This window comes from Oncorhynchus mykiss, chromosome 6 (assembly GCF_057628025.1).
Source record: "Oncorhynchus mykiss isolate SJ-2025 chromosome 6, ASM5762802v1, whole genome shotgun sequence".
NCBI classification, from domain to species: domain Eukaryota; kingdom Metazoa; phylum Chordata; class Actinopteri; order Salmoniformes; family Salmonidae; genus Oncorhynchus; species Oncorhynchus mykiss.
Window position 1 is genome coordinate 47090637 of NC_143027.1, and position 20725 is coordinate 47111361.

Sequence of the window (20725 nt, forward strand, 5' to 3'; positions counted from 1 at the left end):
TTTTTGAAGAACATAGTATATGGGATTGATTTTAAGAAATGTAGCTTAATTAATTTGATTAATATTATGGTGTTTCTATTCCAAAAAAATGAAAAATGAAGAACATTGCACTTTTGAGGACAGACTGACCAGGTGAATCCAGTTGAAAGCCCTTATTGATGTCACTTGTTAGAACTGGGGGGGTGCAACTCAATATTAGGAAGGTGTTCCTAATGTCTGGTATGCTAAGGTTGTGTATATGTATACATATATAGTGGGGTCCGAAATTATTGACACCCTTGATAAAGATCAGCGATAATGACTGTATAGAATAAATAATTCAAACACTGTATGCTCCAAAAAAGGTATAGTATTTTATACTAATATAATTGCTCAGAGAAAGAGTTTTTTTTATTTTTTATTTTTTTGAAATTGTACCCCTTTTTCTCCCCAATTCTGTGGTATCCAATTGTTTTTAGTAGCTACTATCTTTTCTCATCGCTACAACTCCCGTACGGGCTTGGGAGAGACGAAGGTTGAAAGTCATGCGTCCTCCGATAAACAACCCAACCAAGCCGCACTGTTTCTTAACACAGCACGCATCCAACCCGGAAGCCAGCCGCACCAATGTGTTGGAGGAAACACTGTGCACCTGGCAACCTTGGTTAGCGCGCACTGCGCCCGGCCCGCCACAGGAGTCGCTGGTGCGCGATGAGACAAGGATATCCCTACCGGCCAAACACTCCCTAACCCGGACGACGCCAGGCCAATTGTGCGTCGCCCCACAGACCTCCCGGTCGCGTCCGGTAACGACAGAGCCTGGGCGCGAACCCAGAGTCTCTGGTGGCACAGCTGGCGCTGTAGTACTGCGCCCTTAAACCACCCGGGAGGCAGAAAGAGGTTTTGAATAACAAGTGAGTGAGAAAGTGATAGAGAGTCAAAGATTATACCTCATACTAATCTCCCTTGTTATTGGTAATGGTTAGAGAGCATGTCTTGGGGGTATGACCTTTGACCCTCTAACTTTTTAATTATTCAAAATTCACAATTTATTCAGGATTATCCATAATCATGGTAGCATGTAGAATTATTTTGAAACATATTCTATATTTCACATAGGTGAAACCAATAAGAAACAATCAGGATAACGATAGAAACAAGGTAAGAGTGCCCTCCAGTGGTAACCAGTGGTAACCTAAGGAAACACACTCAAAATAAAACAGAAACTGTGACAAGAATGGGCTTTAAGTGTGGCAGATGAACCTGTAGCCATATTACTTCAACAGTATTTAAAAGGAGATCCTTTGTAAGCTTTACAGGAATGTGGTTCTGAATATAAACATCCACACCTCCACCTTTGCCATTTCTGTCTTTTCTGTAGATCTTATAACCATGTATTTCTACCACTGTATCATCGAAGGAATTATCTAAGTCAGTTACAGAGATTGTCAGAATATGAATGTCACCTGTTACTAGCAAATTATTGATTTCATGAACCTTGTTTCTTAAGCTACATATGTTAACGTGGGCTATTTTAACACTTTTCTGGGGTCTTTGAATGTTGTTCTTGCTTTACTGGGAAGCTTTGCAGAGGTAGACATGCTTGGATTATTTATGTTAGTGCAGGGTGAGCTGCACACAGTGGACTTCCTGCTTGTGCAAACCACCTCAGTCCTAACAGTATTTATCTGGTTAATAGGCATCTGATTACCACATACAATAGCTGTAGGATCAGCAGAGGCAGGATAGTGAGATGGACATACATTAGGTTACTTACATTGTGTCTTTCAATGCCCTTGGGATAATGTACATTTGCTGAAGCAGTATGACAACTCAGCGACACAATGGTAGGGATTAAATGAGCTGGGCTTGGGTCATTGACAAATCATTGTCTCAACGAAGCCTTATAATGCTGTGAAAGGATCCAAGAACCTACATTTTTGGGTTGTCAATAAATGTTAAAACCACAGAGCTACAATAGTCTTGTAGACAGTTACGGAGAGCTAAAAGTCTGCTGAACTGTTCAATGTCATGATTTATGGAAGGCAGAGGGCCAGATATTATGTGGCATTCGTTGGTGTCAAGTAGAGACCCAATCAGTTCTTTAAAATCCATCTTCAGCTGTTCTGAGCTGCCCATCATAATGTCATTCGACCCCAAGTGAACCATGACAGTATCGGCCCCCGTTGACTGACACACAGCCTCAGGAAGCAACGTGGTGATATCCTGAACGTTTGCCCTGGGAAGACACAAAGTCTTTGCAACCTGGTACAAATATATACCTCACCATCGAACTCCCTATCACAATAGCCAGAATGATCCTGCCTCTGCTGTGTCGAAGCTGATTGTGAGGCCAGCCACAGAATCAGTAGAGGGCTGCTGAGACGCAGGCTGCGTGCAGGCTACAACAGCCAAACGAACAGAGCTCTGATCCAGAGACCACGCCCCAGAGGAGGGGGGCTGGGTGGTCAAGGCTGTGCCCTGGCGATTGATTGACTAGGACAGGGAGAGGAAGCTGGAGGGACATCCACCGCCATGGAGGGAACACCCAAGTCCCCGGCAGAAGACAGCTGGAACAGGGGCTCAAAGCGATTTGAAAGTCTTAAGTCCGGACACGGGGAAGAAGGCAGGTGTGCCGAGAACGATTCTTCTCCTTCTTTCTGGTTCCGACACGCATCCATTTACGCTCACCTGGAGTCGAACGACGAGCAGCCATTTTCTGGTTCTAACTAGTATAGGGGTGCAGTGGTGGAAATGTATCGTAGTCCAGGAAGGTCCCATTATGATCCTCTTGGATGTTTTCACAGGAAGCATTTGAAGATGCTGATAGATTAATGGAATCCTTATTCAGTTCAAGCCGTTTGGTCAAATTTAAAATGTATTCATGAAGATGAATGATCTTTTCTTAATAAGCTGCATCAAGTTCAATACATTTTTTGTATTTTTCATAGTCTAAAATGACCACAGCACCCCCCTTGTCTGCAGGTTTGATTAACAAAGTCTTTCATTTGTTCATTGAGTGCCTGTTTCTTCTGTCCTGGTGAGGTTTTCTGAATGTGGTTCGTTTTCTCGTATATACAGGCACAACTTCTTGTATGACTAACCTACAATAGGTATTAACTGAGGAGTTGTTAACCATTGGACATAATTTGCTTTTGGGAATAAAATGAGTAATAGTTATTTGTTGGGTCTCTAGGTTAGAAGCAGTATTTTAGGAATTCATTAATTAATCTTTCGTATCAAATGGTTTGTCTGTACAGAGGCCCTTAGATAAGACTGAGACTTGAGCGTCAGTGAGTTATTTTCTGGAGAGGTTAATTACCACGTCCTGCTGTAGCTCCTAGTCCCCTCGATACGTAAAGCTTACACGGTGATACTAGCAATAGCAGCATTGCAGGTTTCCCTTTTCTCTCATGTTCTTATTTATAATCAAATTGACTCCAAAATGACACAATACATTATTTACCATACATTTCTATTGGGCAAAAAAATATAATATAAGGAAGTAATCTGAAACACAACCAAAACTTACTGCAAATGCATCCAACAAGTTTTTAGAGTCACAAGCTTGATGTCATCAATGCGTGCCAGGAATATGGGATCAAAAACAAAACTTTTGACAACTTTATTTATACAAATCTTTAGACGTGTCAATCATTTTCACACTCCTAAGCATATCGCTTATTGGCTGGGCGGACACTGCGCACACACACACACGCATGCCACACACACACACACAGTGCAGGATATTCATCTAAAGTGGCTCTGTAGTCCTCTGAGTTTATGAAGACAGTTACAGGGAAGACTTCTTGATTCGGTGTCAAAATGCGGTTGAGGGCCCCCCTACATTTTCCCCGTGTACCCCGAGTATTTATCTGTGTGAGAGAGTGTGTGTGAGTGAAGTATTCACTTTTCTGTTTTTTAAGGTATTTTCTGATTTTATTTAACTGATAGAGATAGAGGATGACAGTGAGGAACGATAGAGATTGTGACAAAGGGCCTTATGCCAGACTCAAACCTATGCCGTCACTGTAGACGTGTGCGCTGGAGGCTGCAGCATTACAGCTAGACCAGCCAGGCATGCTGACTCACTGTTCTACATGACGCCGTTGTTGTTGCCATTGTGTGATTGACAATAGTGTGTCATTTTCTGCTTAGCTGTCTTGGAGTCTGTCTCAATGGACAAGTTCATCCCTGAGTCGCCTCAGAACAGCGAATCAGGAGAGGTCTCTCCCTGCCGCTCCCCCTCCACCCCACGACACTTCCGCTACAGGCAGCCTGGAGGTATGTGTGTGCGTATGTTTGTGTGTCAGACCTGACACAACTACGGTTTAAACTGTGCTTCATGGAAAGAAACTATTTATTTGGGGGGGACAAATAGTTAACTATTTGAATACAGATCTCAGAAAGGGATTACTTTTCGGAAACTATTGGATTTGCTGCCTTCAACTAATGGCAGGGCTGTATCTGGAACTGTATGTTGAAGATAGAAATAGAATAAATAGCAAACACAATCTCCTATACTATTCCAATCTATATGACAGTCATATTTGATCTACACAATACTTTTTTGAACATTCTATATTTAACCTTTATTTAACTAGGCAAATCAGTTAGGATTTATTATTTATTTACAATAATGGCCTAGGAACAGTGGGTTAACTGCCTTGTTCAGGGGCAGAATGACAGATTTTTAGCTTGTCAGCTTGGGGATTTTATCCACCAAACTTTGGTTACAGGCCCAACACTCTAACCACTAGGCTACCTGCCGCCCAATTCTCCTGGATGTCCATTTGTGTACATAATAAATTCAAACCAATTTATATTTTGTACAGATGAGTATCAAATCAAATTGTATTTGTCACATGCGCCGAATACAACAGTATTCAATACAACTGTAGAGAGTGAAATGCTTAATGTTATTTTACTGCTGCTCTTTAACCATTAGTTTTTTTTTATTTAAGTGTTTTACTTATCTATTTCTTACTTAACACTTATTTTTCTTAGAACTGCATTGATGGTTAAGGGCTTTACAAGAGCAGCAGTAAAATAACATTAGCGGGGCTATATACAGGGGGTACCGGTACAGAGTCAATGTGTGGGGGACATAGGTTAGTCGAGGTAATTGAGGTAATATGTAGATGTAGGTAGAGATAAAGTGACTATGCATAGATAATAACCAGAGAATAACAGCAACGTAAAGGGAGGGGGTGATTTGATTAGCTGTTCAGAAGTCTTATGGCTTAGGGGTAGAAGCTGATAAGAAGCCTTTAGGACCTAGACTTGGCTCTCCGGTACCGGTGTGATAGTTTGTTGGTGATGTGGACACCAAGGAACTTGAAGCTCTCAACCTGCTCCACTACAGCCCTGTTGATGAGAATGGGGGCGTGCTCGGTCCACAATCATCTCCTTTCTCTTGATCGCGTTGAGGGATAGCTTAGTGTCCTGGCATCACACGGCTAGGTCTCTGACCTCCTCCCTAAGCTGTCTCATCGTTGTCGGTGATCAGGTTTACAACTGCTTTGTCATCGGCAAACTTAATGATGGTGTTGGAGGGTACAGGAGGGGACTGAGCACGCAACCCTGAGGGGCCCCCGTGTTGAGGATCAGCGTGGCAGATGTGTTGTTACCTACTCTTACCACCTGGGGGCGGCCCATCAGGAAGTCCAGGATCAAGTTGCAGAGGGAGGTGTTTAGTCCCAGGGTCCTTAGCTTAGTGATGAGCTTTGAGGGCACTATCGTGTTGAATGCTGAACTATAGTCAATGAATAGCATTCTCAGGTAGGTGTTCCTTTTGTCCAGGTGGGATAGAGCAGTGTTATGGTGATTGCATCATCTGTGGACCAATTGGGGCTGTAAGCAAATTGAAGTGGGTCTACAGTCAGGCCAAAAGTTTTGAGAATGACACAAATATTAATTCCCACAAAGTTTGCTGCTTCAGTGTCTTTAGATATTTTGTCAGATGTTACTATGGAATACTGAAGTATAATTACCAGCATTTCATAAGTGTCAAAGGCTTTTATTGACAATTACATGAAGTTGATGTAAAGAGTCAATATTTGCAGTGTTGACCCTTCTTTTTCAAGACCTCTGCAATCTGCCCTAGCGTGCTGTCAATTAACTTCTGGGCCACATCCTCACTGATGGCAACCCATTCTTGCATAATCAATGATTGGAGTTTGTCAGAATTTGTGGGTTTTTGTTTGTCCACCCGCCTCTTGAGGATTGAAGTACTCAATGGGATTAAGGTCTGGGGAGTTTCCTGGCCATGGACCCAAAATATTGATGCTTTGTTCCTCAAGCCACTTAGTTATCCTCCAAAAGGTGCTCCATCATGCTGGAAAAGGCATTGTTTATCACCAAACTGTTCCTGGATGGTTGGGAGAAGTTGCTCTCTAAGGATGTGTTGGTACCATTCATAGCTGTGTTCTTAGGCAAAATTGTGAGTGAGCCCACTCCCTTGGCTGAGAAGCAACCCCACACATGAATGGTCTCAGGATGCTTTACTGTTGGCATGACACAGGACTGATGGTAGCGCTCACCTTGTCTTCTCCGGACAAGCTTTTCTCCGGATGCCCCAAACAATCGGAAAGGGGATTCATCAGAGACAATGACTTTACCCCAGCCCTCAGCAGTCCAATCCTTGTACCTTTTGCAGAATATCAGTCTGTCAATTATGTTTTTCCTGAAGAGAAGTGGCTTCTTTGCTGCCCTTCTTGACACCAGGCCATCCTCCAAAAGTATTCGCCTCACTGTGCGTGCAGATGCACTCACACCTGCCTGCTGCCATTCTTGAGCAAGCTCTGTACTGGTGGTGCCCCAATCCCCCAGCTGAATGAACTTTAGGAGACAGTCCTGGCGCTTGCTTGACGTCCTTGGGCGCCCTGAAGCCTTCTTCACAACAACTGAACCGCTCTCCTTGAAGTTCTTGATGATCCGATAAATGGTTGATTTAGGTGCAATCTTTCTGGCAGCAATATCCTTGCCTTTGAAGCCCTTTTTGTGCAAAGCAATGACGACGGCACATGTTTCCTTGCAGGCAACCATGATTGACAAAGGAAGAACAATGATTCCAAGCACCACCCTCCCTTTGAAGCTTCCAGTCTGTTATTCGAACTCAATCAGCATGATAGAGTGATCTCCAGCCTTGTCCTCGTCAACACTCACACCTGTGTTAACGAGAGAATCACTGACATGTCAGCTGGTCCTTTTGTGGCAGGGCTGAAATGTTTTTGGAGGATTCAGTTCATTTGCAAGGCAAAGAGGGACTTTGCAATTATTTGCAATTCATCTGATCACTCTTCATAACATTCTGGAGTATATGCAAATTGCCGTCATACAAACTGAGGTAGCAGATTTTGTGAAAATTGATATTTGTGTCATTTTCAAAACTTTTGGCCACAACTGTAGGGTGACAGGTAAGGTGGAGGTGATATGATCCTTTGATATGATCCTTGACTAGCCTCTCAAAGCACTTCATGATGACAGAAGTGAGAGCTACGAGGCGATAGTCATTTAGTTCAGTCACCTTTGCCTTCTTGGGTACAGGAACAATGGTGGCTATCTTGAAGCATGTGGGGACAGCAGACTGGGATAGGAAGAGATTGAATATGTCCGTAAATACACCAGCCAGCTGGTCTGCGCATGCTCTGAGGACGCGGCTAGGGACGCCGTCTGGGCCTGCAGCCTTGTGAGGGTTAACACGTTTAAATGTCTTACTCATGACAGTCACGGAGAAAGAGAGCCCAGAGTCCTTGGTAGTGGCCATGTCGGTGGCACTGTATTATCCTCAAAGCGGGCAAAGAAGGTGTTTATTTTGTCTGGAAGCAGAACGTCAGTGTCCGTGACGTGGCTGGGGTTTTTTTTGTAGTCCGTGATTGTCTGTATACCATGCCACATATGTCTCGTGTCTGAGCTGTTGAATTGAGTCTCCACTTTGTCTCTATACTGACATTTCACTTGTTTGATTGCCTTGCGGAGAGAATAAGTACACTGTATCTATTCAGCCATATTCCCAGTCACGTAAGTTTTGCGCGAATGCTGCCATCTATTAACGGTTTCTGGTTAAGGTAGGTTTTAATAGTCACAGTGGGTACAATATCTCCTATGCACTTCCTTATAAACTCACTCACCGAATCAGTGTATACGTCAATATTATTATCTGAGGCTACCCAGAACATGTACCAGTCTGTGTGATCAAAACAATCTTGAAGAGTGGAATCCGATTGGTCAGACCAGCATTGAATAGTTCTTAGCACGGGTACATCCTGTTTGAGTTTCTGCCTATAGGAAGGGAGGAGCAAAATGGAATCGTGGTCAGATTTTCCCCAAGGCAGGGTGGGGGGAGGGCCTTATATACATCACAGAAGTTAGAGTAGCAGTGATCCAGAATTTTGCCAGCGCGACTACCTCAGTCAATATGCTGGTAGAATTTAGGTAGCCTTGTTCTCAAGTTTGCTTTGTTAAAATCCCCAGCAACTATAAATGCAGCCTCAGGATATATGGTTTCCAGTTTGCATAAAGTCCAGTGAAGTTCCTTGAGGGCCGTCGTGGTATCAGCTTGAGGGGGGATATACACGGCTGTGACAATAATCGAGGAGAATTCTCTTGAGATAATACGGTCGGCATTTGATTGTGAGGAATTATAGGTCAGGTGAACGAAAGGACTTGAGTTCCTGTACGTTGCTACATTTACACCATGAGTCGTTAATCATGAAACATACACCCCCGCCCTCCTTCTTCACGGAGAGAAGTTTATTCCTGTCGGTGCGGCGTACAAAGAATCCAGGAGGCTGTATCGATTCCGACAGCATATCCCGAGAGAACCATGTTTCCGTGAAACAGAGTATGTTACAATCCCTGATGTCTTCCCTCTTCGGGAAAGTTGTATTCCTGGTCGTAGTGTTGGTAAGTTGACACCGCTCTCATATATAATAGTTCTTCACGGCTGTATGTAATAACCCTGAAGATTTTCTGGGATAACAATGTAAGAAATAATACATATAAAAACAAAATACTGCAAAGTTTCCTAAGGACTAGTGTGGCATCCTGCTCAAATGCCCCTGCAGCAGAAGCAACCGACCGCTGTGCCCCAGCAAGTGTGGCATCCTGCTCAAATGCCCCTGCAGCAGAAGCAACCGACCGCTGTGCCCCAGCAAGTGTGGCATCCTGCTCAAATGCCCCTGCAGCAGAAGCAACCGACCGCCGTGCCCCAGCAAGTGTGGCAGCCCTCTCTGTCAGCGCCATTTTCTACTTCCTGAGCGCTCTTGAGCAGGTTTTCATCGAGATTCTCTTTGTACTTTGCTCCGTTTATCTTTCCCTTGATCCTGACTAGTCTTCCAGTCCCTGTCGCTGAAAACCATCCCCACAGCATGATGTTGCCACCACCATGTTTCACCGTTGAGATGGTATTGGCCAGGTGATGAGAAGTGCCTGTTTTTTTCCAGACGTGACGCTTGGCATTAAGGCCAGAGAGTTCAATCTTGGTTTCATCAGACCAGAGAATCTTGTTTCTCATGGTCTGAGAGTCGTTTGGGTGCCTTTTAGCAAACTCCAAGCGCGCTGTCATGTGCCTTTTACTGAGGAGTGGCTTCCGTCTGGCCACTCTACCATAAAGGCCTGATTGTTGGAGTGTTGCAGAGATGGTTGTCCTTCTGGAAGGTTCTCCCATCTCCACAGAGGAACTCTAGAACTCTGTCAGAGTGACCGTCGGGTTCTTGGTCATCTGCCTGACCAATGCCCTTCTCCCCCGAATTCTCAGATAATTCCTTCGACCTCATGGCTCGGTTTTTGCTCTGATAAGCACTGTCAACTGTGAGACCTTATGTAGACAGGCGTGTGCCTTTCCAAGCCAAATCCAATTAATTTAATTTACCACAGGTGGACTCCAATCAAGTTGTCGAAACATCTCAAGGATGATCAATGGAAACAGGATGGACCTGAGCTCTGAATATTTTCCAATTGCACTGTAGATAATTATATTTGTGGGGTACAGAGATGAGGTAGTAATTCAAAAAAAGTCCATGCAACTTATTACGTAACTTGTTAAGCATATTTTTCTCCTGAACTTATTTAGGCTTGCCATATCAAAGGGGTGGAATACTTATTGACAAGACATTTAAGCTTTTTGTTTTGTATTAATAAAAAAAATATATATAGATATAAAACCATAGTTCCACTTTGACATTATGGTGTAGGCCAGTGACGGAAAATCTAAATTTCATCCATGGCAAAGTAATTACTATATAGCAAATCAACACTGGATTGGTAGGATGTGCAGAGGATGAATGTGCAAGTTGAGATACTGAGTTGCCAAGGAGCAAGGTAAATAAATAAATACAGAATGGGGATGAGGTAGATTGGATGGGCTATTTACAGATGAGCTATGTACAGGTGCAGTGATCTGTGAGCTGCTCTGACAGGAGGTCAGAGACCTGACCATGTGGTGCAAGGACAACAACCTCTCCCTCAACTTGATCAAGACAAAGGAGTTGATTGTGGACTACAGGAAAAGTAGGACCGAGCACGCCACGATTTTCGGCGACAGGGCTGTAGTGGAGCAGGTTGAGAGCTTCAAGTTCCTTGGCGTCCACATCACCAACAATCTAACATAGTCCAAGCACACCAAGACAGTCTTGAAGAGGGCACGACAAAACCTGACTGAAAATATTTGCCATGGGTCCTCATATCCTCAAAAGGTTTTACAGCTGCGTCATCGAGAGCATCCTGACGGGTTAAATCACTGCCTGGTATGGCAACTGCTCAGCCTCCGGCCGCAAGGCACTACAGAGGGTAGTGCGTACGGCCCAGTACATCACCGGGGCCAAGCTTCCTGCCATCCAGGACCTCTATACCAGGCGGTGTCAGAGGAAGGCCCTAAAAATGGTGAAAGATTCCAGCCACCCTAATCATAGACTGTTCTCTCTGCTACCTCACGGGAAGCAATACCGGAGCGCCAAGTCTAGGTCCAAGAGACTTCTTAACAGCTCCTACCCCCAAGCCATAAGACTCCGGAACATCTAATCAAAGTATTCGGCCCCCTTGAACTTTGCGACCTTTTGCCACATTTCAGGCTTCAAACATAAAGATATAAAACTGTATTTTTTTGTGAAGAATCAACAACAAGTGGGACACAATCATGAAGTGGAACGACATTTATTGGATATTTCAAACTTTTTTAACAAATCAAAAACTGAAAAATTATTCAGCCCCTTTACTTTCAGTGCAGCAAACTCTCTCCAGAAGTTCAGTGAGGATCTCTGAATGATCCAATGTTGACCTAAATGACTAATGATGATAAATACAATCCACCTGTGTGTAATCAAGTCTCCGTATGAATGCACCTGCACTGTGATAGTCTCAGAGGTCCGTCAAAAGCGCAGAGAGCATCATGAAGAACAAGGAACACACCAGGCAGGTCCGAGATACTGTTGTGAAGAAGTTTAAAGCCGGATTTGGATACAAAAAGATTTCCCAAGCTTTAAGCATCCCAAGGAGCACTGTGCAAGCGATAATATTGAAATGGAAGGAGTATCAGACCACTGCAAATCTACCAAGACCTGGCCGTCCCTCTAAACTTTCAGCTCATACAAGGAGAAGACTGATCAGAGATGCAGCCAAGAGGCCCATGATCACTCTGGATGAACTGCAGAGATCTACAGCTGAGGTGGGAGACTCTGTCCATAGGACAACAATCAGTCGTATATTGCACAAATCTGGCCTTTATGGAAGAGTGGCAAGAAGAAAGCCATTTCTTAAAGATATCCATAAAAATTGTCGTTTAAAGTTTGCCACAAGCCACCTGGGAGACACACCAAACATGTGGAAGAAGGTGCTCTGGTCAGATGAAACCAAAATTGAACTTTTTGGCAACAATGCAAAACGTTATGTTTGGCGTAAAAGCAACACAGCTCATCACCCTAAACACTGTCAAACATGGTGGTGGCAGCATCATGGTTTGGGCCTGCTTTTCTTCAGCAGGGACAGGGAAGATGGTTAAAATTGATGGGAAGATGGATGGAGCCAAATACAGGACCATTCTGGAAGAAAACCTGATGGAGTCTGCAAAAGACCTGAGACTGGGACGGAGATTTGTCTTCCAACAAGACAATGATCCAAAACATAAAGCAAAATCTACAATGGAATGGTTCAAAAATAAACATATCCAGGTGTTAGAATGGCCAAGTCAAAGTCCAGACCTGAATCCAATCGAGAATCTGTGGAAAGAACTGAAAACTGCTGTTCACAAATGCTCTCCATCCAACCTCACTGAGCTCGAGCTGTTTTGCAAGGAGGAATGGGAAAAAATGTCAGTCTCTCGATGTGCAAAACTGATAGAGACATACCCCAAGCGACTTACAGCTGTAATCGCAGCAAAAGGTGGCGCTACAAAGTATTAACTTAAGGGGGCTGAATAATTTTGCACGCCCAATTTTTCAGTTTTTGATTTGTTAAAAAAGTTTGAAATATCCAATAAATGTCGTTCCACTTCATGATTGTGTCCCACTTGTTGTTGATTCTTCACAAAAAAATACAGTTTTGTATCTTTATGTTTGAAGCCTGAAATGTGGCAAAAGGTCGCAAAGTTCAAGGGGGCCGAATACTTTCGCAAGGTACTGTATTTGCATTGGCCCCCCCCCCCCCCCTTCTACGCTGCTGCTACTCTCTGTTATTATCTATGCATAGTCACTTTAATAACTCTACCTACATGTACATATTACCTCAATTACCTCAACACCGGTGACTCATTGACTGTACCGGTACCCCTTTTATATAGCCTGTTATTTTATTGATGCTCTTCAAATATTTGTTACTTTTATCTTTTACTTTCTTGATGTATTTTCTTAAAACAGCATTGTTGGTTAAGGTCTTGTAAGTAAGCATTTCACTGTAAGGTCTACACCTGTTTTATTCAGTGCATGTGACAAATACAATTTTATTTGATGAGGTACTCACCTAGAATGCATTTCAATTAACAGCTGCGCCTTGTAAATAGTTCATTTGTGGAATTTCTTTCCTTCTTTTAATGCGTTTGAGCCAATCAGTTGTGTTGTGTCAAGGTAGGAGTGGTATATAGAAAATAGCCCTCTGGTCCATATTATGGCAAGAACAGTTCAAATTAGCAAAGGGAAATGACAGTCCATCATTACTTTAAGACATGAAGGTCAGTCAATCCGGAAAATTTCAAAAACTTTCAAAGTTTCTTCAAGTGCAGTCGCACTAAAACCATCAAGCTCTATAATAAAACTGGCTCTCACAGGAAAGGAAGACCCAGAGTTACCTCTTCTGCAGAGAATAAGTTCATTAGAGTTACCAGCCTCAGAAATTGCAGCCCAAATAAATTATTCAACAAAGATCAAGTAACAGACACATCTCAACATCAAATGTTCAGAGGGCACAACGTTGTCATTGTCTAATTGCTGCAAATAAACCACTACTAAAGGACATCAATAAGAATAAGAGACTTGCTTGAGCCAAGAAACACGAGCAATGAACATTTGACCGATGGAAATTTGTTCTTTCGTCTGATGAGTCCACATTTCCTGTTTTTGGATCGAACCGCCCTGGCTTTGTGAGACGTAGAGTAGGTGAACGGATGATCTCTGCATAATGACTTTACTGATAAACAGTAGCCGCAGGATCACAGTACACTGGAAAAAAAAAAAAAACAATCACTAAGTCTCAAGAACTCACTCAGGAAACAAACACACACTTTACAATTCAAGCTTCTGCAAAGGAAACCAGAAAACACACCTCTTTTAACAGGGAAATCATAATGAGTAATAGGACACACCTGAGGGTCATTAATGTCTCTAGGACGGGCTCTGCCGCCCTCTGGTGACAGGTTGACCCATGAAAGTTATAGCTTCACACCCCCTGCTATATTGTGGACAATGAATAAAGAGTTACCTGTCTAACAGAACACAGAGGGTGTTCTTTATTGGAAGCCTCTCCCACAAAATCCAGGTATAATATCAGGAATTTGTCAGGGCAGCTGTCTAGGCCTTTGCGTAAAGCCAGTGTGTCTAATATGCGGATGACTCAACACTATACAAATCAACAACACTTAATAAACATTTAACAAAGACCTGCAGTTAGTTTCATAATGGGTGGCAAGGAATAAGTTAGTCCTAAATCTTTCAAAAACTAAAAGCGTTGCATTTGGGATAAATCATACACTAAACCCTAAGCCTCAACTAAATCTTGGAATGAATAATGTGGAAATTGAGCAAGTTGAGGAGAATAAACTGTTTGGAGTAACCCTGGATTGTAAACTGTCATGTTTCAAACATATTGATACAACAGTAGCTAGGATGGGGAGTCTGTCCATTATAAAGAGCTGCTCTGCCTTAGCACAATCAACAAGGTAGGTCCTACAGGCCCTAGTTTTGTCGCACCTGGACTACTGTTCAGTCGTGTGGTCAGGTATGACAAAGAGGGACTTAGGAAAAGTGCAATGGCTCAGAACAGGGCAGCACGACTGGCCCTTGAATGTACACAGAGAGCTAACATTAATGATATACATGTCAATCTCTCCTGGCTGAAAGTGGAGGAGAGATTGACTTCATCACTACTTGTATTTGTGAGAGGTATGTTGAATGCACCGTGCTGTCTGTTTGAACTAATGGCACACAGCTCAGACACACATGCATACCCCACAAGACATGCCGCCAGAGGTCTCTTCACAGTCCCCAAGTCCAGAACAGACTATGGGAGGTGCACAGTCCTACATATTGCCATGACTACATGGAACTCTATTCCACATCAAAGTAACTCAGCAGTAAAATTTGATTTTAAAAACATATAAAAATACACCTTATGGAACAATGGGGACTGTGAAACAACACAAACATAGACAAATGCATACAAACACACAATGATATGCGCACTATAGACACATGTACACATGGATTTTGTGTTATAGATAAGTGGTAGTAGAGTAGAGGCCTGAGGGACCACACTTAATATGTTGTGAAATCTGTTATGATTGTATTGTAATGTTTTTCAAATGTATAACTGCCTTAATTTTGCTGGACCCCAGGAAGAGTAGCTGCTTGGCAGCAGCTAATGGGGATCCAGAATAAATACAAATTCAATATCTCCTCATTCCCATTCCCTCTGTCATTAAAAATCCTACAATGTGATTTTCTGTATTTTTTTTCCTCATTTTGTCTGTCATAGTTAAAGTGCACCTATGATGAAAATTACAGGCCTCTCTCATCTTTTTAAGTGGGAGAACTTGCACAATTGGTGGTTGACTAAATACTTTTTTGCCCCACTATATATTCAAAAAAGTATTCCTTACCCAAGGACAATTCAACAGGTGACTATCCCAGGAAAATAAAGAAAAGGAGAAGTCTGTGTCTGCATTGATCTGAATTTATTTTCAGGACAAAAGCACATTTTTCCTTATTTCCCTGGATAGTCAAATGTTGAAGTGTTTTTAGGTAAGGCATATGTTTTTGCATTAACAAATCTTAGAGTTAATTACCTGATTCCCTTTTTTGTTCAAGGTGGGCTGAAGTGTGTTTGTGTTAGCTTTCATTCCAGTGGTACATATCCTCAGTGGAGTGAATGTTTAGTGAGGCCAGATTCACATAGGATTATTTCCCTGTGACTCACACTTCATTTAAACAAGCCCAAGTCACTGGTCGGAGCTTCAGAGCCAGAGGAGCTGTGTGTGTGTGTGTGTGTGTGTGTGTGTGTGTGTGTGTGTGTGTGTGTGTGTTGGTCAGACTGGTAACAGTTTTTGTTGGATTTAGCTTAATGCTGTTTGGAAGACTTAAAGCAGCCCATATGCAGGGCAGCTGAGACAAGGTGACAGTATTGGACTGAATATTGTTGATTGTCTCAGACGGTGAAAGAAATGTTGGGACTGTGAACATTCTGTTAGCACAAGGTGGAAATGCTGTGTGTGCTTGTGAATGGATAACTTTTCTCTTTCTCTCTCTCTCTCTCTCTGTCTCTCTATTTCACTTTCTCTCTCTAGTTCAATCAGGGGAGAACTCTCGTTGTTCTGTTTCTCCTGCCTCAGCCTTTGCTATTGCTACAGCTGCAGCAGGACATGGCTCTCCCCCAGGTACACACACACACACACACACACACACACACACACACACACACACACACACACACACACACACACACACACTCACTCACTCAAGTAAGCACACACACTAATTGTTCTCCTCTCTCCACCAGTGTTTAATAACTCAGAGAGGACATGTGATAAGGAGTTTATCATCAGAAGAGCTGCTACTAACAGAGTCCTCAACGTACTTCGACACTGGGTCTCAAAACACTCCCAGGTCTGTACACACTGTGGATTTTGTTAGGTTACAGCCTTATTTAAAAAATCTACACACAATATCCCATAATGACAAAGTAAAAACTGGTTTCATAAATGTTTGCACCCAAAAAATATATGTTACATTTACATAAGTATTCAGACCCCTTACTCAGTACTTTGTTGAAGCACCTTTGGCAGCGATTACAGCCTTGATACTTCTTGGGTATGACACTACAGTGCCTTGCAAAAGTATTCACCCCCTTGGCATTTTTCCTATTTTGTTTCATTGCAACCTGTAATTTAAATGGATTTTTATTTGGATTTCTTGTAGTGGACATACACAAAATAGTCCAAATTGGTGAAGTGAAATGTAGAAAATAACTTGTTTCAAAAATTCTAAAAAATCAAAAACGGAGAAGTGGTGCGTACATATGTATTCACCCCCTTTGCTATGAAGCCCCTAAAAAAGATATGGTGCAACCAATTATCTTCAGAAGTCACATAATTCGTTAAATAAAGTCCACCCGTGTGCACTCTAAGTGTCACATGACTTGTCACATGATCTCAGTATAGGAACACCTGTTCTGAAAGGCCCCAGAGTCTGCAACACCACTAAGCAAGGGGCACCACCAAGCAAGCGGCACTATGAAGACCAAGGAGCTCTCCAAACAGGTCAGGGTCAAAGTTGTGGAGAAGTACAGATCAGGGTTGTGTTATAAAAAGTATCTGAAACTTTGAACATCCCACGGAGCACCATTAAATCCATTATAAGAAATGGAAAGAATAGGGCACCACAATAAACCTGCCAAGTGAGGGCCACCCACCAAATCGCACAGACCATGCAAAGAGGTCATTAATCAGAGAGGAAACAAAGGGACCAAAGATAACCCTGAAAGGAGCTGCAAAGCTCCACAGCGGCGATTGGAGTATCTGTCCATAGGACCACTTTAAGCCGTACACTCCACAGAGCTGGGCTTTATGGAAGAGTAGCCAGAAAAAAAGCCATTACTTAAAGAAAAAAATAAGCGAACATGTTTGGTGTTCGCCAAAAGGCATGTTGGAGACTCGCCAAACATATGAAAGAAGGTACTCAGGTCAGATGAGACTAAAATTTTGCCTTTTGGCCATCAAGGAAAATGCTATGTCTGGCGCAAACCCAACACCTCTCATCACCCCGAGAACACCATCTCCACAGTGAAGCATGGTGGTGGCAGCATCATGCTGTGGGGATATGTTTCATCAGCAGGGACTGGGAAACTGGTCAGAATTGAAGGAATGATGGATGACGCTAAATACAGGGAAATTCTTGAGGGAAACCTGTTTCAGTCTTCCAGATATTTGAGACTGGGACGGAGGTTCACCTTCCATCAGGACAATGACCCTAACCATACTGCCAAAGCAACACTCAAGTGGTTTAAGTGGAAATATGTAAATGGCTCGGAATGGCCTAGTCAAAGCCCAGACCTCAATCCAATTGAGTATAACTTAAAGATTGCTGTACACCAGCTGAACCCATCCAACTTGAAAGAACTGAAGAAATGTTGCCTTGAAGAATGAGAAAAAATCCCAGTGGCTAGATGTGTCAAGCTTATAAAGACATATCCAAGAGACTTGCCGCTGTAATTGCTGCAAAAGGTGGCTCTACAGAGTATTTACTTTTTTTGGGGGGGGGGGGGGGGGTAAATAGTTATGCATGCTACATATTTTGTCTAATTTCTTGTTTGTTTCACAATAAAAAATATTTTGCATCTTCAAAGTGGTAGGCATGTTATGTAAATCAAATGATACAACCCCCCCCCCCCCCCCCAAAATCAATTTTAATTCCAGGTTGTAAGGCAACGACATTGGAAAAATGCCAAGGAAGGGGGGTGTATACTTTTGCAAGCCACTGTACAAGCTTGGCACACCTGTATTTGGGCAGTTTCTCCCATTCCTCTCTGCAGATCCTCACAAGCTCTGTCAGGTTGGATGGGAGCATCGCTGCACAGCTATTTTCAGGCCTCTCCAGAGATGTTTGATCAGGTTCAAGTCCAGATCCTGTCTGGGCCACTAAAGGACATTCAGAGACTTGTCCCGAAGCCACTCCTGTCTTGTTTTGGCTGTGTGCTTAGGGTTGTTGTTCTGTTGGAAGGTGAACCTTTGCCCCAGTCTGAGATCCTGAGCGCTCTGGAACAGGTTTTCATCAAGGATCTCTCTGTACTTTGCTCCGTTCATTTTTCCCTCAATCCTGACTAGTCTCTCAGACCCTGCCGATGGAAAACATCCCCACAGCACGATACTGCTACCACCATGCTTCACCGTAGGGATAGTGCCAGGTGTCCTCCAGGCGTGACGCTTGGCATTCAGGCCAAAGAGTTCCATCTTGTTTCTCATGGTCTCAGAGTCCTTTAGATGCCTTTTGGCAAACTCCAAGTGCGCTGTCGTGTGCCTTTTACTGAGGAGTGACTTTCGTCTGGCCACTCTACCATGAAGGACTGATTTTTGGAGTGTTGCAGAGATGGTTGTCCTTCTGGAAGGTTCTCCCATCTCCACAGAGGAACTCTAGAGCTCTGTCAGAGTGACCATCTGGTTCTTGGTCACCTCCCTGACCAATGCCCTTCTCCCCTGAATTCTCAGACAATTCCTTCGACCTCATGGCTCGGTTTTTGTTCTGATATGCACTGTCAACTGTGGGACCTTATATAGACAGGCGTGTGCCTTTCCAAGTCAAGTCCAATTAATGTAATTTACCACAGGTGGACTCCAATCAAGTTGTCGAAACATCTCAAGGATGATCAATGGAAACAGGATGCACCTGAGCTAAATTCTCATAGCAAAGGGTCTGAATACTTATGTAAATAAGGTATGTGTATTTTATTTGTAATACATTTGTAAACGTTTCTAAAAATCTGTTTTTGCTTCGTCATTATGGTGTATTGTGTGTAGATTGAGGGAAAAAAAGTAAAGGGGTCTGAATACTTCCCGAATGCGCTGTTTTCTCCAAACAATGGCTTCTCGGGCAATATCTCTTAAGTGTGTGTGTGTGTGTGTGTGTGTGTGTGTGTGTGTGTGTGTGTGTGTGTGTGTGTGTGTGTGTGTGTGTGTGTGTTGTTTAGGACTTTGAGATGAACAGTGAGTTGAAGATGGGAGTGATCTGTCTACTAGAGGAGATACTCAGAGATCCAGACCTATTGCCACAGGAGAGAAAAGCTACTGCTAATATACTAAGGTACACACAAACATGCAGGCATGGACAAACACACACACTCAAATATGAACACATGTACACACACACACATACACACAAGCAGCTACTGGTCACATACACTATATATACAAAAGTATGTGGACACCCCTTCAAATTAGTGGATTTGGCTATTTCAGCCACACCCGTTGCTGACAGGTATATAAAATCGAGCACACGGCCATGCAATCTCCATAGACAAACACTGGCAGTAGAATGGCCTTACTGAAGAGCTCAGTGACTTTCAACGTGGCACTGCCATAGGATGCCACCTTTCCAACAAGTCAGTTCATCAAATGTCTGCCCTGCTAGAGCTGCCCCGGTTAACTGTAAGGGCTGTTATTGTGAAGTGGAAATGTCTAGGAGCAACAATGGCTCAGCCACGAAGTCGTTGATGAGATAAGTGTAAAATTCATCTACAGTGCCTTGCGAAAGTATTCGGCCCCCTTGAACTTTGCGACCTTTTGCCACATTTCAGGCTTCAAACATAAAGATATAAAACTGTATTTTTTTGTGAAGAATCAACAACAAGTGGGACACAATCATGAAGTGGAATGACATTTATTGGATATTTCAAACTTTTTTAACAAATCAAAAACTGAAAAATTGGGCTTGCAAAATTATTCAGCCCCCTTAAGTTAATACTTTGTAGCGCCACCTTTTGCTGCGATTACAGCTGTAAGTCGCTTGAGGTATGTCTCTATCAGTTTTGCACATCGAGAGACTGAATTTTTTTCCCATTCCTCCTTGCAAAACAGCTCGAGCTCAGTGAGGTTGGATGGAGAGCATTTGTGAACAGCAGTTTTCAGTTCTTTCCACAGATTCTCGATTGGATTCAGGTCTGGACTTTGACTTGGCCATTCTAACACCTGGATATGTTTATTTTTGAACCATTCCATTGTAGATTTTGCTTTATGTTTTGGATCATTGTCTTGTTGGAAGACAAATCTCCGTCCAAGTCTCAGGTCTTTTGCAGACTCCATCAGGTTTTCTTCCAGAATGGTCCTGTATTTGGCTCCATCCATCTTCCCATCAATTTTAACCATCTTCCCTGTCCCTGCTGAAGAAAAGCAGGCCCAAACCATGATGCTGCCACCACCATGTTTGACAGTGGGGATGGTGTGTTCAGCTGTGTTGCTTTTACGCCAAACATAACGTTTTGCATTGTTGCCAAAAAGTTCAATTTTGGTTTCATCTGACCAGAGCACCTTCTTCCACATGTTTGGTGTGTCTCC

General features: G+C 43.0%; 1 protein-coding gene across 2 annotated transcripts in view; it reads left to right on the forward strand.

Annotated features, from left to right (window-relative positions):
* The window catches only part of rasgrf2b (Ras protein-specific guanine nucleotide-releasing factor 2b), a 227797-nt gene that overhangs the window by 174481 nt on the left and 32591 nt on the right, over positions 1-20725 (forward strand). For both annotated transcript variants that reach the window (XM_036980258.2, XM_036980260.2), the window contains 4 exons: positions 4138-4263; positions 15968-16057; positions 16180-16286; positions 19363-19475. In XM_036980258.2, coding sequence (XP_036836153.2) covers positions 4138-4263; positions 15968-16057; positions 16180-16286; positions 19363-19475 — 436 coding nt within the window. The remainder of the gene's footprint in view (positions 1-4137; positions 4264-15967; positions 16058-16179; positions 16287-19362; positions 19476-20725) is intronic.